The following is a 17166-nucleotide window of genomic DNA, read 5'->3' as shown; positions in this document are numbered from 1 at the left end:
CCTTATAATAGGATTGTAGGATTCGGCTCAGTTTGGCTGCTCGTATCTGTGGACAGGAGCCCTCCCTGTTAGTTATTTTACCTTACAGGAGTAACAGAGGGTGACATTACTCTTCACCCGTTGGCTATGGGTGTGCATTCATCTCTCCCTGCCTCTGCTGTGCTTCGGGTCTCGCATCCCTCTGGTTGGCATTAGCGGGTGCTGTACTGTGCTTGTCTTATTATTTGATGTGTTTCCTGCTGTGTGAAAATTCACTCAAGTCTAAATGAACATGTTCCTTAGGAATGAGCCAGCAGTCAGACCCTGGATTCACTGGGGCAACTACGCCACAAAGCCCAATTATGTCACCCAGAATGGCCCATACCCAGAGTCCCATGATGCAGCAGTCACAAGCCAACCCAGCGTACCAGTCAGCGGACATGAACGGATGGGCACAGACAAATAATGGAGGAAACAGGTATAAAGTCAGGATACTTACACTTTTTAATTCACATTTACTTTCCAGGTGTTCATGTTTGTGTTAATATTAAATCTAAATATCAAGATATGTTCCATGTGATACTGTGGAGTTTTAGTAGCTTTATATTGCTCTTTTTATCTTTTTAGCATGTTTTCACAACCATCTCCACCACACTTCGGTCAACAAGCTAGTGCTGGCATGTATAATACCAATATGAACATCAATGTGTCTATGGCATCCAATGGCAATGTGATGAATAGCATGAATCAGATGGCTGGACAGATCAATATGACTTCAGTGACCTCTGTGCCTACATCAGGGCTATCCTCTATGGGTCCAGAGCAGGTGAGTACAATGCATTTCATTGGGCTGCCATTTAGGAGCCTCAGGCTATGTTCACATTTCCATTGTTTAGGATCAGTCACAATCCACCGCTCTGATAAACAACGCAATCTGTTTAGTGGATTCCGTTGTTCTCATAGACTTGTATGAGCAGCGGATTGCGACTGATGCCCTTGCGTTGCATCCGCCACCCGACTGATCAGTCGTGGAACAACTGACCGAGGAGCGTCAGGGACGCAGCATGTAACGGTTTTTGAGCAGCGGAATCCTTTTGTTTTCCTCTGCATGCTCAGCTCTTGGGTTTAATCATTCAAATCAATGTGTCTCTCTCTCTCGCGCTCTCTCTCTCGCGCTCTCTCTCTCGCGCTCTCTCTCTCGCGCTCTCTCTCTCGCGCTCTCTCTCTCGCGCTCTCTCTCTCGCGCTCTCTCTCTCGCGCTCTCTCTCTCGCGCTCTCTCTCTCGCGCTCTCTCTCTCGCGCTCTCTCTCTCGCGCTCTCTCTCTCGCGCTCTCTCTCTCGCGCTCTCTCTCGCGCGCTCTCTCTCTCGCGCGCGCTCTCTCTCTCGCGCTCTCTCTCTCTCGCGCTCTCTCTCTCGCGCTCTCTCTCTCGCGCTCTCTCTCTCGCGCTCTCTCTCGCGCGCTCTCTCTCTCGCGCTCTCTCTCGCGCGCTCTCTCTCGCGCGCGCTCTCTCTCGCGCGCGCTCTCTCTCGCGCGCTCTCTCTCTCGCGCGCTCTCTCTCTCGCGCGCTCTCTCTCTCGCGCGCGCTCTCTCTCGTGCGCGCTCTCTCTCGCGTGCTCTTTTTCGCGCGCGCTCTTTCTCGCGCGCTCTTTCTCGCGCGCTCTCTTTCTTTGTCGCTCCATTGGGAGACCCAGACAATTGGGTGTATAGCTTCTGCCTCCGGAGGCCACACAAAGTATTACACTTAAAAGTGTAAAGCCCCTCCCTTCTGCCTATACACCCCCCGTGCATCACGGGTTCCTCAGTTTACATGCTTTGTGCGAAGGAGGCTGACATGCACGCATAGCTCCACATCTTAGTCAGCAGCAGCTGCTGACTATGTCGGATGGAAGAAAAGAGGGCCCATAACAGGGCCCCCGGCATGCTCCCTTCTCACCCCACTCTTGTCGGCGGTGCTGTTAAGGTTGAGGTACCCATTGCGGGTACGGAGGCTGGAGCCCACATGCTGTTTTCCTTCCCCATCCCTTTAGGGCTCTGGGTGAAGTGGGATCCTAATCGGTCTCCAGGCACTGAGACCGTGCTCCATCCGCAGCCCCTGGGGACTCTGCTGGACAAGGAGCCGAGTATCGTCAGGGACAAGGCCCTGCTACTTTGAGGTACTCTGTGTCCCCGTGGGGACCGCGCACAGAAACACTGCAGCATTGCTGGGTGTGTTAGTGCGCCGGGGACCGCAGCGCTGACCGCGCTTGTGCCATCACACACTGCAGCGTGGCTGGGTGTGTTAGTTTATTGGGGACTACCGCGCTGACCGCGCGCTGCCATTTCACACTGCAGCGCGGCTGGGAGTGTTAGTGCGCCGGGGCCGACCGCGCTTATACGCCGGCCGCGCTTATAACTTTAGTCCCCGGCTTTTGCGGCCTTGTCTCACTTTTTTCCCGCCCCCAGGCCTGCCAGTCAGGGGAAGGGCGGGACGCTGCACAGGACGTCAGCGCTGAGGGCTGGAACATGCTTTGCATACTCCACCCCCCTCACTGAGCACAGTGGGACGCCAGATTCCCGCACTTTCTAGGGCACGCCCACGGCCCCCTCCTCTCCACAGGACGCCGGCAGCCATTCCTGTCAGCTCTTCTGACGCTGGAGAGGGGAGACAAGCTCTGGGAGACCCAGGCAGGGATTCTGGTGATCACACAACCGCTTTGAGCGGGCGGTAAGCAGCACCTGAGGTGCTGGCCCCACTAGTGCAGTAGTGTACATATAGATTTATATGCTTATAGGCTATACTTTACACTGTATGGTCGCACGGTTGATTTTTGGCTATATACCCTCCTGGATTGCTCAGAGGAGACAACAGCATGTCGTCCGCAAAAAGCAAGGGTGCCAAAGCACAGGCTTACTATGCTGCCTGCGCCGCATGTACGGCTATACTACCGGCAGGTGCCACCGACCCTCATTGTGTGCAATGCTCGGCCCCTGTGGCACTTTCTCAGCCGGAGCCTCTGCTAAGGGTGGCCCAGGGGGAACCACCTGTTAACACTGTCCAGGTGACGGGGACGGAGTTTGCAGTTTTTACTGATAGACTTTCTGAGACTATGGCTAGGATACTAGAAGCCTTGCAGTCCAGACCGGTATCTCAGACCATGGGCACTGTTGAATCATTGCACCCTGGTCCCCCTCAGTTGGAACAACAATGTGCTCCCGGGGTGTCTCATAGATCCCAGGGTGAGGTCTCTGACACGGACCGCAGCCCCAGACCGCCTAAGCGAGCTCGCTGGGAAATTCCCTCGACATCATCACATTGTTCAGGGTCTCAGCGGGAGGACTCTCTGTATGATGAAGCGGAGGTAGCTGATCAGGATTCTGAACCTGAGGCCGCTCTCAACCTAGATACTCCTGATGGGGACGCCATAGTGAATGATCTTATGGCGTCCATCAATCAAATGTTGGATATTTCTCCCTCAGCTCCTCCAGTGGAGGAGTCAGCTTCTCAGCAGGAGAAATTCCGTTTCAGGTTCCCCAAGCGTACAACGAGTATGTTTCTGGACCACTCTGACTTCAGAGAGGCAGTCCAGAAACACCGAGCTTGTCCAGATAAGCGTTTTTCCAAGCGCCTTAAGGATACACGTTATCCCTTCCCCCCTGACGTGGTCAAGGGCTGGGCTCAGTGTCCCAAGGTGGATCCTCCAATCTCCAGACTGGCGGCTAGATCCATAGTTGCAGTGGAAGATGGGTCTTCACTCAAAGATGCCACTGACAGACAGATGGAGCTCTGGTTGAAATCCATCTATGAAGCTATCGGCGCGTCTTTTGCTCCAGCATTCGCAGCCGTATGGGCACTCCAAGCTATCTCAGCGGGTCAAGCGCAAATTGACGCAGTCACACGTACGTCTGCGCCGCAAGTGGCGTCCTTAACCTCTCAGACGTCGGCATTTGCGTCCTGCGCTATTAATGCTGTCCTGGACTCTGCGAGCCGTACGGCGGTTGCATCCGCCAATTCGGTGGCAATACGCAGGGCCTTGTGGCTACGGGAATGGAAGGCAGATTCGGCTTCCAAAAAGTGCTTAACCAGTTTGCCATTTTCAAGCGACCGCTTGTTTGGTGAGCGATTGGATGAAATCATCAAACAATCCAAGGGAAAGGATACATCCTTACCCCAGGCCAAACCAAACATACCCCAACAGAGGAGGGGTCAGTCGAGGTTTCGGTCCTTTCGGGGCGCGGGCAGGTCCCAATTCTCCTCGTCCAAAAGGCCTCAGAAGGATCAGAGGAACTCCGATTCATGGCGGTCTAAGTCACGTCCTAAAAAGACCGCCGGAGGTACCGCTACCAAGGCGGCTTCCTCATGACTTTCGGCCTCCTCACACCGCATCCTCGGTCGGTGGCAGGCTCTCCCGCTTTGGCGACACCTGGCTGCCACAGGTAAAAGACCGTTGGGTGAGAGACATTCTGTCTCACGGTTACAGGATAGAGTTCAGCTCTCGTCCTCCGACTCGATTCTTCAGAACATCTCCGCCTCCCGAGCGAGCCGATGCTCTTCTGCAGGCGGTAGGCACTCTGAAGGCAGAAGGAGTGGTGGTCCCGGTTCCTCTTCAGCAACAGGGTCACGGTTTTTACTCCAACTTGTTTGTGGTTCCAAAGAAGGACGGGTCTTTCCGTCCTGTCCTGGACCTAAAACTGCTCAACAAACACGTAAAGACCAGGCGGTTCGGGATGGAATCCCTCCGCTCCGTCATCGCCTCAATGTCCCAAGGAGATTTCCTTGCATCGATCGATATCAAAGATGCTTATCTCCACGTACCGATTGCTCCAGAGCATCAGCGCTTCCTGCGCTTCGCCATAGGAGACGAACACCTTCAGTTCGTGGCACTGCCTTTCGGCCTGGCGACAGCCCCACGGGTTTTCACCAAGGTCATGGCTACAGTAGTAGCGGTCCTCCACTCTCAGGGACACTCGGTGATCCCTTACTTAGACGATCTGCTTGTCAAGGCACCCTCTCAAGAGGCATGCCAACACAGCCTCAACGCTACTCTGGAGACTCTCCAGAGTTTCGGGTGGATCATCAATTTTCCAAAGTCAAATCTGACACCGGCCCAATCGCTGACATATCTTGGCATGGAGTTTCATACCCTCTCAGCGATGGTGATGCTTCCGCTGAACAAACAGCGGTCACTGCAGACAGGGTTGCAATCTCTCCTTCAAGGTCAGTCACACCCCTTGAGGCGCCTCATGCACTTCCTAGGGAAGATGGTCGCAGCAATGGAGGCAGTCCCTTTCGCGCAGTTTCACCTGCGTCCTCTTCAATGGGACATCCTACGCAAATGGGACAGGAAGTCGACGTCCCTCGACAGGAACGTGTCCCTCTCTCAGGCAGCCAAAGCTTCCCTTCGGTGGTGGCTTCTTCCCACTTCATTGTCGAAGGGGAAATCCTTCCTACCCCCATCCTGGGCGGTGGTCACGACGGACGCGAGTCTGTCAGGGTGGGGAGCAGTCTTTCTCCACCACAGGGCTCAGGGTACGTGGACTCAGCAAGAGTCCTCCCTTCAGATCAATGTTCTGGAGATCAGGGCAGTGTATCTTGCCCTAAAAGCGTTCCAGCAGTGGCTGGAAGGCAAGCAGATCTGAATTCAGTCGGACAACTCCACAGCGGTGGCTTACATCAACCACCAAGGCGGAACACGCAGTCGGCAAGCCTTCCAGGAAGTCCAGCGGATTTTGTTGTGAGTGGAAGCCATGGCCTCCACCATATCCGCAGTTCACATCCCGGGCGTAGAAAACTGGGAAGCAGACTTTCTCAGTCGCCAGGGCATGGACGCAGGGGAATGGTCCCTTCACCCGGACGTGTTTCAGGAGATCTGTTGCCGCTGGGGGATGCCGGACGTCGACCTAATGGCGTCCCGGCACAACAACAAGGTCCCGGCATTCATGGCAATATCTCACGATCACAGAGCTCTGGCGGCAGACGCCTTAGTTCAGGATTGGTCGCAGTTTCAACTCCCTTATGTGTTTCCACCTCTGGCACTGTTGCCCAGAGTGTTACGCAAGATCAGGTCAGACTGCCGCCGCGCCATTCTCGTCGCTCCAGACTGGCCGAGGAGGTTGTGGTACCCGGATCTGTGGCATCTCACGGTGGGCCAACCGTGGGCACTACCAGACCGACCAGACTTGCTGTCTCAAGGGCCGTTTTTCCATCTGAATTCTGCGGCCCTCAACCTGACTGTGTGGCCATTGAGTCCTGGATCCTAGCGTCTTCAGGGTTATCTCAAGAGGTCATTGCCACTATGAGACAGGCCAGGAAACCAACGTCTGCCAAGATCTACCACAGGACGTGGAAGATATTCTTATCTTGGTGCTCTGATCAGGGGTTTTCTCCCTGGCCATTTGCCTTGCCCACTTTTCTTTCCTTTCTTCAATCAGGATTGGAAAAAGGTTTGTCGCTCGGCTCCCTTAAGGGACAAGTCTCAGCGCTCTCTGTGTTCTTTCAGAAGCGTCTTGCCAGGCTTTCTCAGGTACGCACGTTCCTGCAGGGGGTTTGTCACATAGTCCCTCCTTACAGGCGGCCGTTAGAACCCTGGGATCTGAACAAGGTTCTGATGGCCCTTCAGAAGCCACCTTTCGAGCCGTTGAAGGATATTTCTCTTTCTCGCCTTTCGCAGAAGGTGGTCTTCCTAGTAGCAGTCACATCACTTCGGAGAGTGTCTGAGCTAGCAGCGCTGTCATGCAAGGCTCCTTTCCTGGTGTTTCACCAGGACAAGGTGGTGCTGCGCCCGGTTCCGGAATTTCTTCCTAAGGTGGTATCCACCTTTCATCTCAATCAGGATATCTCCTTACCCTCTTTTTGTCCTCATCCAGTTCATCAATGTGAAAGGGATTTGCATTTGTTAGATCTGGTGAGAGCGCTCAGAATCTACATTTCCCGTACGGCGCCCCTGCGCCGCTCGGAGGCACTCTTTGTCCTTGTCGCTGGTCAGCGTAAGGGGTCACAGGCTTCCAAATCCACCCTGGCTCGGTGGATCAAGGAACCAATTCTCGAAGCCTACCGTTCTTCTGGACTTCCGGTTCCCTCAGGGCTGAAGGCCCATTCTACCAGAGCCGTGGGTGCGTCCTGGGCTTTGCGGCACCAGGCTACGGCTCAGCAGGAGTGCCAGGCGGCTACCTGGTCGAGCCTGCACACTTTCACCAAACACTATCAGGTGCATACCTATGCTTCGGCGGAGGCCAGCCTAGGTAGGCGAGTCCTGCAGGCGGCGGTTGCCCACCTGTAGGAAAGGGCCGTTTTACGGCTCTATTACGAGGTATTATTTTACCCACCCAGGGACAGCTTTTGGACGTCCCAATTGTCTGGGTCTCCCAATGGAGCGACAAAGAAGAAGGGAATTTTGTTTACTTACCGTAAATTCCTTTTCTTCTAGCTCCAATTGGGAGACCCAGCACCCGCCCTGTTCCCTTCGGGCTGTTGTTTTTTCGTGTACACATGTTGTTCATTTTGAATGGTTTCAGTTCTCCGAAATTTATTCGGATTGAAGTTACTTTAAACCACTTTATTAGCTTTCCTCCTTCTTGCTTTTGCACTAAAACTGAGGAACCCGTGATGCACGGGGGGTGTATAGGCAGAAGGGAGGGGCTTTACTCTTTTAAGTGTAATACTTTGTGTGGCCTCCGGAGGCAGAAGCTATACACCCAATTGTCTGGGTCTCCCAATTGGAGCTAGAAGAAAAGGAATTTCCGGTAAGTAAACAAAATTCCCTTCTTCTCGCGCGCTCTCTTTCGCGCGCGCTCTTTCGCGCGCTCTTTCTCTCTCTCGCTCTTTCTCTCTCTTTCTCTCTTGCGCACTCGCTCGCTCTCTCTCGTGCGCGCTCTCGCTCTCTTTCTCGTGCGCTCTTTCACTCACACTCGCGCGCTCTCGCTTTCGCGCTATGTCGCTTTAGCGCGCTCTCGCTCTGGCGGGCTCTTGCTCTCTCTCGCACACTCTCTCTCTCGCGCTCGTGCTCTCGCTCGCTCTCTCACTCGTACTCTCTCGCTCTCACCGGCTTTTGAGAGCGATTAGCCGATCACTCTCACTCTCGTTTTTATACTGAAAGCATTTCACCAACGGAATCCGCTGTCTCATGACAATTCTTGTAACCCGTTGGACAACACATCAGTCACAAGCGTCAAGCAACGCAGGTGACTGATGCAATAAAAAAAAAAACGGAAATGTAAACGTAGCCTCAGTCAGATGTACAACCCATCTTAATAAAGACCATGGTAGCAAGACAGTATGGCTTCTTTGAGTTAAAGAGGTTGTGCTATGAATAAAATTCATTTTAATGAATAGATCTTTGAATAATAATAATTGACACATTTGGATGTGTTTTTAAAAAAAAAAAAAAAAAAAAGTGCCTGTGCTTAGATAATCTTATATATGTGTCCCTACTATGTACTGTGTAATGGCCGTGTCTGACCATACAGGGACATAGTTGGATCATACCACATTTCCTGCGCAGGGGAGGACGCTAAAGATATTACAGCACGGGATCACAAATAATTTTTTCTTTGAGTTTTAAAAACATTTTTAAACAGGCTGGGAAATGCTTTACCTCACTGAAAGAATCAGCTATGATCCCATGCTCTAATGTCTATATACTTACTGTATTTTTTGGTTTATAAGACGCACTGGATTATAAGACACACCCCAAATTTAAAGGGAAAAAAATGGTGTTTTATTTATGATCCGGTGGTGTTTTACGGGGGGACAGGGCGGCAGCGATGGTGGAGCGGGGTCACAGGAGCCAGAGGCAATGTTAGAGTTAAAGGGAACCAAACATCAGGATTTTCGTGTATAAGCTGCAGCCAGTGCAGTACTGGCACTATCAGGCACAGTGTGTACATACCATTACAGTGCATTAGGGTGCAGCTCGGGTGTTTAGGCAGTGAAATCCAACTTTATAAAGTTTGAAATTTCGTGCACTTTTTGATTGACGTGTGCACCTCTCTGTTAATGTCCGGGCGGGTTATGCAGGAGTTCCCCGCCCCCCCACCAGCCTGTTCCTCCCTCTCTCCTGATGTCCGGGCGGGTTATGCACGTGTTCCCCGCCCCCCCGCGCTGCCTGTTCCTCCCTCCGGCTGTATGTAAATATCTAATCTTCAGAAACATGGCGCCGGAGTGGGCCTCTGCGCATAGCGCTTATCTCCGGCGCCATGTTTCTGAAGCCCGCATTACACAGCTTGGTGTCTGCAGACTGCAGAACAGCTGATCGGAGGACGCGATCAGCTGTAGCTATGATGACGTGCCGCCTCAGGACACCGGGCCAGGACAGGAGCTTGCCAGCGACATCGGGGGTCAGGTGAGGTAAGTTCACAATGGACTCACATGACCCCGTGACGGCAGTGCTGCGAGACCCGGTCACGGTAGTGATATCGCGTCCTCCGATCAGCTGTTCTGCAGTCTGCAGACACCAAGCTGTGTAATGCGGGCTTTAGAAACATGGCGCCGGAGATGAGCGCTATGCGCAGAGGCCCACTCCGGCGCCATGTTTCTGAAGATTAGATATTTACATACAGCCGGAGGGAGGGAGGAACAGGCAGCGCGGGGGGGCGGGGAACACGTGCATAACCCGCCCGGACATCAGGAGAGAGGGAGGAACAGGCTGGTGGGGAGGCGGGGAACTCTTGCATAACCCGCCCGGACATTAACAGAGAGGTGCACACGTCAATCAAAAAGTGCACGAAATTTCAAACTTTATAAAGTTGGATTTCACTGACTAAACACCTGAGCTGCCCCCTGATGGTATGTACACACTGTGCCTGATAGTGCCAGTACTGCACTGGCTGCAGCTTATACACGAAAATCCTGATGTTTGGTTCCCTTTAAGGTGGTGTCACACATAGCGACGACGACAACGACGTCGCTGCTAAGTCACCATTCTCTGTGACCTAGCAGCAACGTCCTGTCGCTGTCGCTGTGTGTGGCATCCAGCAACGACCTGGCCCCTGCTGTGAGGTCGTCGGTCGTTGCTGAGCGTCCTGCTTCATTTTTTGGACGTTGCTCTCCCGCTGTGAAGCACACATCGCTGTGTGTGACAGCGAGAGAGCGAGGAACTGGTGCGAACAGGGAGCTGGCGTCTGGCAGCCTGCGGTAAGCTGTAACCACGGTAAACAGCGGGTAACCAAGAAGCCCTTTCCTTGGTTACCCGATATTTACCTTAGTTACTAGCGTCCGCCGCTCTCACGCTGCCAGTGCCGGCTCCCTGCATATGTAGCTGGAGTACGCATCGGGTAATTAACTCGATGTGTACTCTGGCTAGGAGTGCAGGGAACAGGGAGCCGGCACTGGCAGCGTGAGAGCGGCGGACGCTAGTAACTAAGGTAAATATCGGGTAACCAAGAGAAGTGCTTTCCTTGGTTACCCAATATTTACCTTAGTTACGCTTCCACGGGTTACTGCTAACTGGGGGCTGGTCACTGGTCGCTGGTGAGATCTGCCTGTTTGACAGCTCACCAGCGACCATGTAACAACGCAGCAGCGATCCTGATAAGGTCAGATCGCTGGTTGTCATCGCTGCTGCGTCGCTATGTGCGGCACCACCATAAAGCGATGGTGCAGGGGGTGTCCCAGATCCTCGCTGCGGGCATTGTGAGGCGGGCAACATCCAGAAACTGTCGACGATGTGGACTTCAAACAAATGGCGCCTGGAGTTGGAGCGTGCACAGATTGTGCTATCTGCTCGATGACAAGCCAACATCTTATCTGTGCACGTGCCATCTCCAGGTGCCACTTAAGTCTACTGCTGGGAGATAAGTGGCTGGAGGCGGCGTGTGCACAGTTAAGATCTTGAGCCAAGAGCCCCATCTGCGCTTGCGCCGACTCTGAGCACCATTATTTGAAGCCCACACTGCCGACATTTTCAGGATGGCCCCTGCTTCACCACCTACAGCGAGCACAAGCACAGCGAGCTGCAGCACAGCCTGCAGCATTCGCTACTTCCTGTGACCCCTCTTCACCACCTCCCGGTAAGATACAATGGGAATATAAGACGCACCCTTATATTTGTGGGAGGAAAGGTGCGTCTTATAATACGAAAAAAACAGTATTTACTTTTTTCCCTAGCATTAGAGCTGTGGTATGATTAAACCATGTCCCTGTACGGTCAGACACAGCCATTACACAGCACATAGCAGGGGCACATATATAAGAATATCTCAGCACAGACTTTTTTTTTTTTTTTTTTTTTTTTTTAAACCAATCCAATGAACTTTTAAATTAACTGTTTGTGCAGAAAACCCCTCTAATGTAGATTGGGATTGGATGCTCAATGTGAAGGTGCTGTGACCCTATAGTGATGCATTATAACATGAATGGTCATACAATGCATTGCTGTTTGTTGTGTAAGTGATGTCTGTCCAGGATTATCAGCGTGCAGAAGTGATAAGATGAACAGTCGCTGCTTACTTAGGTTCTTGGCTCGTACATTTACTTTATGGGACCACCATGGTAAACGTTTCTTGGGACTGTTTTGCTGGTTCTTGGCAGCTTCTAGAGTGCATGATTCATGTGTCCTTTGCCTGTAACTACAAAAGTCCCCCTTGTCCCCTGCCCACACATTTACTTGCATTTAACAAATGGCAGAACTTCTATGAATAATTGAATATTTTGCTAGTAAGAGTAATGGCCATGAGATGACTTCACAAACTTTAAACTTGCACTACAATCAATTAACCTGAAGTATATGGCCGGTCTGTGCGGCCTTCTCCTCTTGGGCTTAGTAGTAAAAGCAACGCCATGTTTACTGGGGTTCAGCTATTATGAGGTCATCTGTGCGCCTGGGCTTTTTACATATTTTGCAGTAACTGCATCATTCGATACTAACAAAATACTCATTTTGGTAACTTGCAGTGTTAGTTGCCATATTGTGCCTTACTGGCACCAGTTACATAGGTTGAAAAAAGACCTAGGTCCATCTAGTTCATCCATCTTCCACCAATTATACATTTAGTCATTAAGTCATTTATAACCCAGAATATTGTGTGTACTGAGGAAATCATCCAGTCCTTTTGCCATTAATATTTCTTGTGGTAGGGCATTCACAATCTGACTGCTCTAACTGTAAAGAACCCTTTCCTTATTTAGCTGCTATAATCTCTTTTCTTCCACTCGCAGTGAGTGCCCCCTGGTCCTTGGTATTGTCTTTCAAAGGAATAAGTCATGTACCAGTCCTTTATATTGACCACACATGCATTTATACATAGAAATGAGTTCTCCTCTGAGACATCTTTTTTGTAAGCTAAACAAATCCAACTTTTTCAACCTCTCATCATATGGGAGGTCTCCATCCCTTGCAATAGCCTTTGAACTGACTCTTAACTTCTGAATGTCCCTTTTAAAATGTGGAGCCCAAAACTGGATCCCATACTCTACATGTGGCCTTACAAGTGACTTATAGAGGGGTAACAATACGTTGGGATCACGGAATCTAATCTCTCTTTTTATACATTATGCATTTATGCATTGCTTTACATTTACCAACATTAAATATAATTTGCCAAGTGTCTGCCCATTTTGACATCTTATCCAGTTCATTTTGTAATATTCTACTATCAAGGTCCGTTTTTAATATCCTACATAGTTTGGTGTTGTCAGCAAAGACTGACACTTTACTATTAATCCCATCAACAAGGCAGAGATTGAAAAGAATGGGTCCTAGCACAGATCCCTGCGGCATCCCACTGCAGACTATAGCCCAATTAGAGAATGTACCATCATTCATGACTACTCTTTGTTTCCTATCTTTTAGCCAATTCCTTACCCAGTTGCATATAGTTTCCCCTAGTCCTTTCTTCTGGAGATTCAGTATAAGGCTATTATGTGGTACTGTATCAAATGCCTTTGCAAAGTCCAAATAAATCACATCAGCTGCTCCTGAGGCACCAACCCTGTAACAAGCGAGTCTAAGAAGATGAGATACAGCGGTCTGTAAATTACTAAGCTCAAGTCCCTTAGTATCCATGGATGAATGCCTTCTGGCCCGGGGGATTTTTCAATTTTTAACTTAGACGCAGGTGTACTTCTTTTTGTTAAATTAGTTACATCACTTAATTTGCAAGTGGCATGTGTTCTGCCCGTCATATTACAGCTGCAAGAAGAACAGAATTGTCAGGGAGCAAATGATGAGTCCCTCTTACTTGCCTAGATAGAAAAATAAACCATGCTGATCTAAGGCAGCAAGTCCGCCACACTATCTGAAGGTGCCAGGTATCATTACGTCCAGAGAGCCCGCCAACCTCTGGCCACCAGCTGCAGTAGCCCATCACTGCTGCATGATGCCAGACTCCAGAGGGGCTTTTTTTGAGAGGTTTTTTTTTTTATATTTCTAAATGGATAAAATATCATATTGCTTGTAAAAACAATAACAAACTTTGCAATATACCTTTTACTAAAGTACTATGTTCTCAAAAATGGATTTGCTTTTTTTTTTTTTTTTTTTTAAATTCTGTTGTTTACTGCCCGTTGCCTTGGTTACCAGGCACCACTGTGGTTTATCAGTGGTGGTTGATTTCTGAGGCAAAGAGCGCATGCAAGCTCTTTGCTGCAAAGCTTGCAAGTGCTGCCCTGAAACTGACTGGATTGCCTGTGTTTGCAGGATCAGAGTGCGCACAGTTTGGCACTGCCGTGTGATAATGCCGCAGGACCAAACTATCATTCAGGAGCGCACTGCCCCAAGCGAGCAGGAACAAAGAAATTGAGAATAACCCTTAAATGGAAGATATTCTGACTTTAGGACCTTAACTCAAAGTTCTTTACACAGGGTCATTTACGACCTGGAATAATTGGGAATTGTGTTTCTGAAAAGGTTTTCACTAAAGAATTGGAAAGTATTTTTGCTGGATCTGTCATGGATTGCTAACCGCTGCAACCCAAGCCTTAGAAAGGCATCTAAGTTCTAATGATTTGGGATCCTCATGTCTTAACCCCTTAACGACCCATGACGTACTGGGTACGTCATGGATAGTGTGCCGTTAAGCCCCGCCCCCTGCCGCAGGCAGGCGGCGGCGATCCGCGCACATATCAGCTGTTTTCAACAGCTGACGTGTGCCTGCTAGCCGCAGGTGGAATCGCTTCCACCCGCGGCCATTAACCCCTTACATATCGCTGCCAAAATCTGGCAGCGATATGTATATATGCGCCGCCATGACAGTCACTTACCCCGCCCCCACCGGAAGTCACATGACATGATCACGTGACTTTCGGTGGTTGCCATGGTAGCACAGGGTCATGTGATGACGCCTGTAGCTAACATGACTCACTTCCTCTCAATGCCGGAATACAGCCGGCATTGAAAGTAAAGCACCAAATCTGCAGTTCTCAGCTGTGTAGCTGAGATCTACAGATAGTGCAAAGCGATCGGATTGCTGATCGCTATAGCCCCCTAGGGGGATTAGTAAAATAAAAAAAAAAAAAGTAAAAAAAAAAAGTTTTAAAAAATTAAAAAAAAAATTAAAAAACCTAAAAGTTCAAATCACCCCCTTTCCCCCCCCCTTGAAAATTAAACGGTTAAAAAAATATACACATATTTGGTATCGCCGCATTCAGAAATGCCCGATCTATCAAAATATAAAATCAATTAATCTGATCAGTAAATGGCGTAGCGGCAAAAAAATTCCAAATGCCAAAATTAAGTTTTTTGGTCGCCGCAAATTTTGCGCAAAATGCAATAACAGGCGATCAAAACGTAGCATCTGTGCAAAAATGGTACCATTAGAAACGACAGCTCGAGACGCAAAAAATAAGCCGTCACTGAGCCATAGATCCCGAAAAATGAGAACGCTGCAGGTTTTGGAACATGGCGCAAAACATGCGCCACTTTTTTTGGACAACCTTGTGAATTTTTTTTAACCCCTTAGACACAAGTAAACCTATACATGTTTGGTGTCTACAAACTCGCACTGACCTGAGGCATCACATGAATACATCAGATTTACCATATAGTGAACACAGTGAATAAAATATCCCAAAAACTATTGTACGATCGCACTTTTTTTGCAATTTTTCCGCACTTGGATTTTTTTTGCCGTTTTCCAGTACACTATATGGTAAAACTTATGGTTTCATTTAAAAGTACAACTCGTCCCGCAAAAAACAAGCCCTTACATAGCAAGATTGATGGAATAATAAAAAAGTTACGACTCGGAAGAAGGGGTGCAAAAAACAAACACGCAAAAACGGAAAGTGCACGGGGGCTGAAGGGGTTAAAGGAGGTGTCCACATTTTGGGAATATTTTTTTTTTCCTTATATGCATGTATTTAAAGGGGTATTCCCATCTCAAGGACCCTATCCCAATACGTAGTCGGTGTAAATAATATCAGCATTTACCTCCAATTAGAAATGTACTATAGTTCTCATAAAGCCATGTCGCTTACCTCATGTGCAGGGTGTTACAGCTTAGGCATCCATGGTTACGACCACGTGCAACTAACTGTCAATGAATACCTAAGCTGCAATGCCCTGCACATGAGGTAAGAGACATGACTATATCAGATCTATACTACATTTCAAATTGGAGGCATTTGCTAATATTATTATTACACCTACTAAATATTGATCTTTGACAGCAAAATACTCCTTTTAAGGCTAAAAATCCTTTTTTCTTCAAATGGGTTTAATTAAAAATGTTGCACCATTTGACTTTTACAAGCTCTTTGGTTTCTTTTACATTCAGCTTTGATGTGGAGTAAGGCTATAAATCAGCTGAGAAGCCCAGAAAGACAGACAGGTCACCTACTCACCATCCACCCGCAATGGACGGTGCAACACAAACGCTATAAAGGCAAATGCCACAGAATTTTGAATGAAACTGAATTGTAAATATAGTTTTAGCCCCAATTTACATGTACTTATGTTTTTTTAAAAAAAAAAAAAAAAAGTCTCCAAAGGTGGGAAACCCCTTGAAGGCCTGCAGGCTTTTCAGGTTTGTCTTCTCAGTGGTGATCGTGACTTTATTTGGCCTGCATTAATATTTAATGAGAACATTTTTTTTGTTTAAGTAATAGTTTAATTTTCCTAAGCCGTCTTTTTTATGTGACGTTGGGCTTGATTTATTGTTCTAACCTGTCTTTTAAAATGAGCCGAATTAAAAATGTATAACCTGTCCCCATTAGTCACTCCCTGATACGTAACTATAGTCGTTCCCATTAAGAGCCGGTCCTCTTACGTGTGTGTAACTTTATGTAGGGAGTACATTTGTTTTTCCCCCATGGTGTAGTGGGATATTGTCATTACATGCCATAATCACAGGCATTTTGTCTTTCCTTTCACTGGTAAAGCCAATAGTATAGCGAAGATCCTTTCCTATGTGCCCTGTTTATCCACTTGAACCTGAACCTATGTAATATTGACTCCCTTTTTGGTGTAACTGACCCGTCAATACATTTGAATGGCTAAGTGGGGAGATATAAATTGACCCCAGCGCTTGCACTGATACAAGAGTTGGTGCATGTATTCACACAAAAGCTTCAGGCAATCATTGCATGCACAGAACGAAGGGCACCCGAGTGGGCATTCACGTCACCACTGCCATCTTATTCTGATTTTGAGATAGGCAGACACTAAAAGGGGTTGTCTGGTCACTTATCCATAGAATCTGTGATAATTTGCTGATATTTGGGTGTTGCATCATTGGGACCTGTCTCAATTGGTAGGGGGAATTTATTTTTCAGACCGGAAACTTTTATCCCCAATACAAAATGGCTCATCTTTATGGTGCTGCCAGAATAAAGGTAACGCGCAGCGCTCCTCAGCCCCGTAATCAATGAAGTGTTTGTCGAGCATGGGACTGCAGCTGGGGATAAAAGGTCTCCTTTATGCCAACCGGTGCCAGTCCTAGCAGTTGGCCCGCACCGATCTACAAGTTATCACCCATCCTGAAGATATATGATAACTTGCACAACCTCACAGTTTAATGCTGTTACCAATTTTGTTTTTCCTTAAAGGAAGCCTGTCAGATGCAGCATGCTCCCAGAATAACGAGCAGTTCTGGATGCATATTACTAATCCCTGCCTAACCGTCCCTGTATCTAGTAGCATAGAAAAAGTATTTCTAAAGAACCTTTATGAGATGCTAATGAGGCCTGCGACTAGTCGCAAGGGCGTTATTCGCATGATCAGAAGTCCAGGCACTTCCGGTCATGCGCACTATACCAGTTTGAAATCGGGACATG

The 17166-nt window shown here is 48.8% G+C and overlaps 1 protein-coding gene across 6 annotated transcripts in view; it reads left to right on the top strand.

Annotated features, from left to right (window-relative positions):
- The window catches only part of NCOA2 (nuclear receptor coactivator 2), a 295555-nt gene that overhangs the window by 270218 nt on the left and 8171 nt on the right, over nucleotides 1–17166 (top strand). For all 6 annotated transcript variants that reach the window (XM_075353202.1, XM_075353203.1, XM_075353207.1 and 3 more), the window contains 2 exons: nucleotides 283–457; nucleotides 607–805. In XM_075353202.1, the coding sequence (XP_075209317.1) occupies nucleotides 283–457; nucleotides 607–805 (374 nt within the window). The remainder of the gene's footprint in view (nucleotides 1–282; nucleotides 458–606; nucleotides 806–17166) is intronic.

This window comes from Anomaloglossus baeobatrachus, chromosome 6 (assembly GCF_048569485.1).
Source record: "Anomaloglossus baeobatrachus isolate aAnoBae1 chromosome 6, aAnoBae1.hap1, whole genome shotgun sequence".
In the NCBI taxonomy this organism is placed as follows: domain Eukaryota; kingdom Metazoa; phylum Chordata; class Amphibia; order Anura; family Aromobatidae; genus Anomaloglossus; species Anomaloglossus baeobatrachus.
The sequence above is the reverse complement of the archived record's forward strand: the minus strand, read 5'-3'. Positions and strand labels throughout refer to the sequence as shown.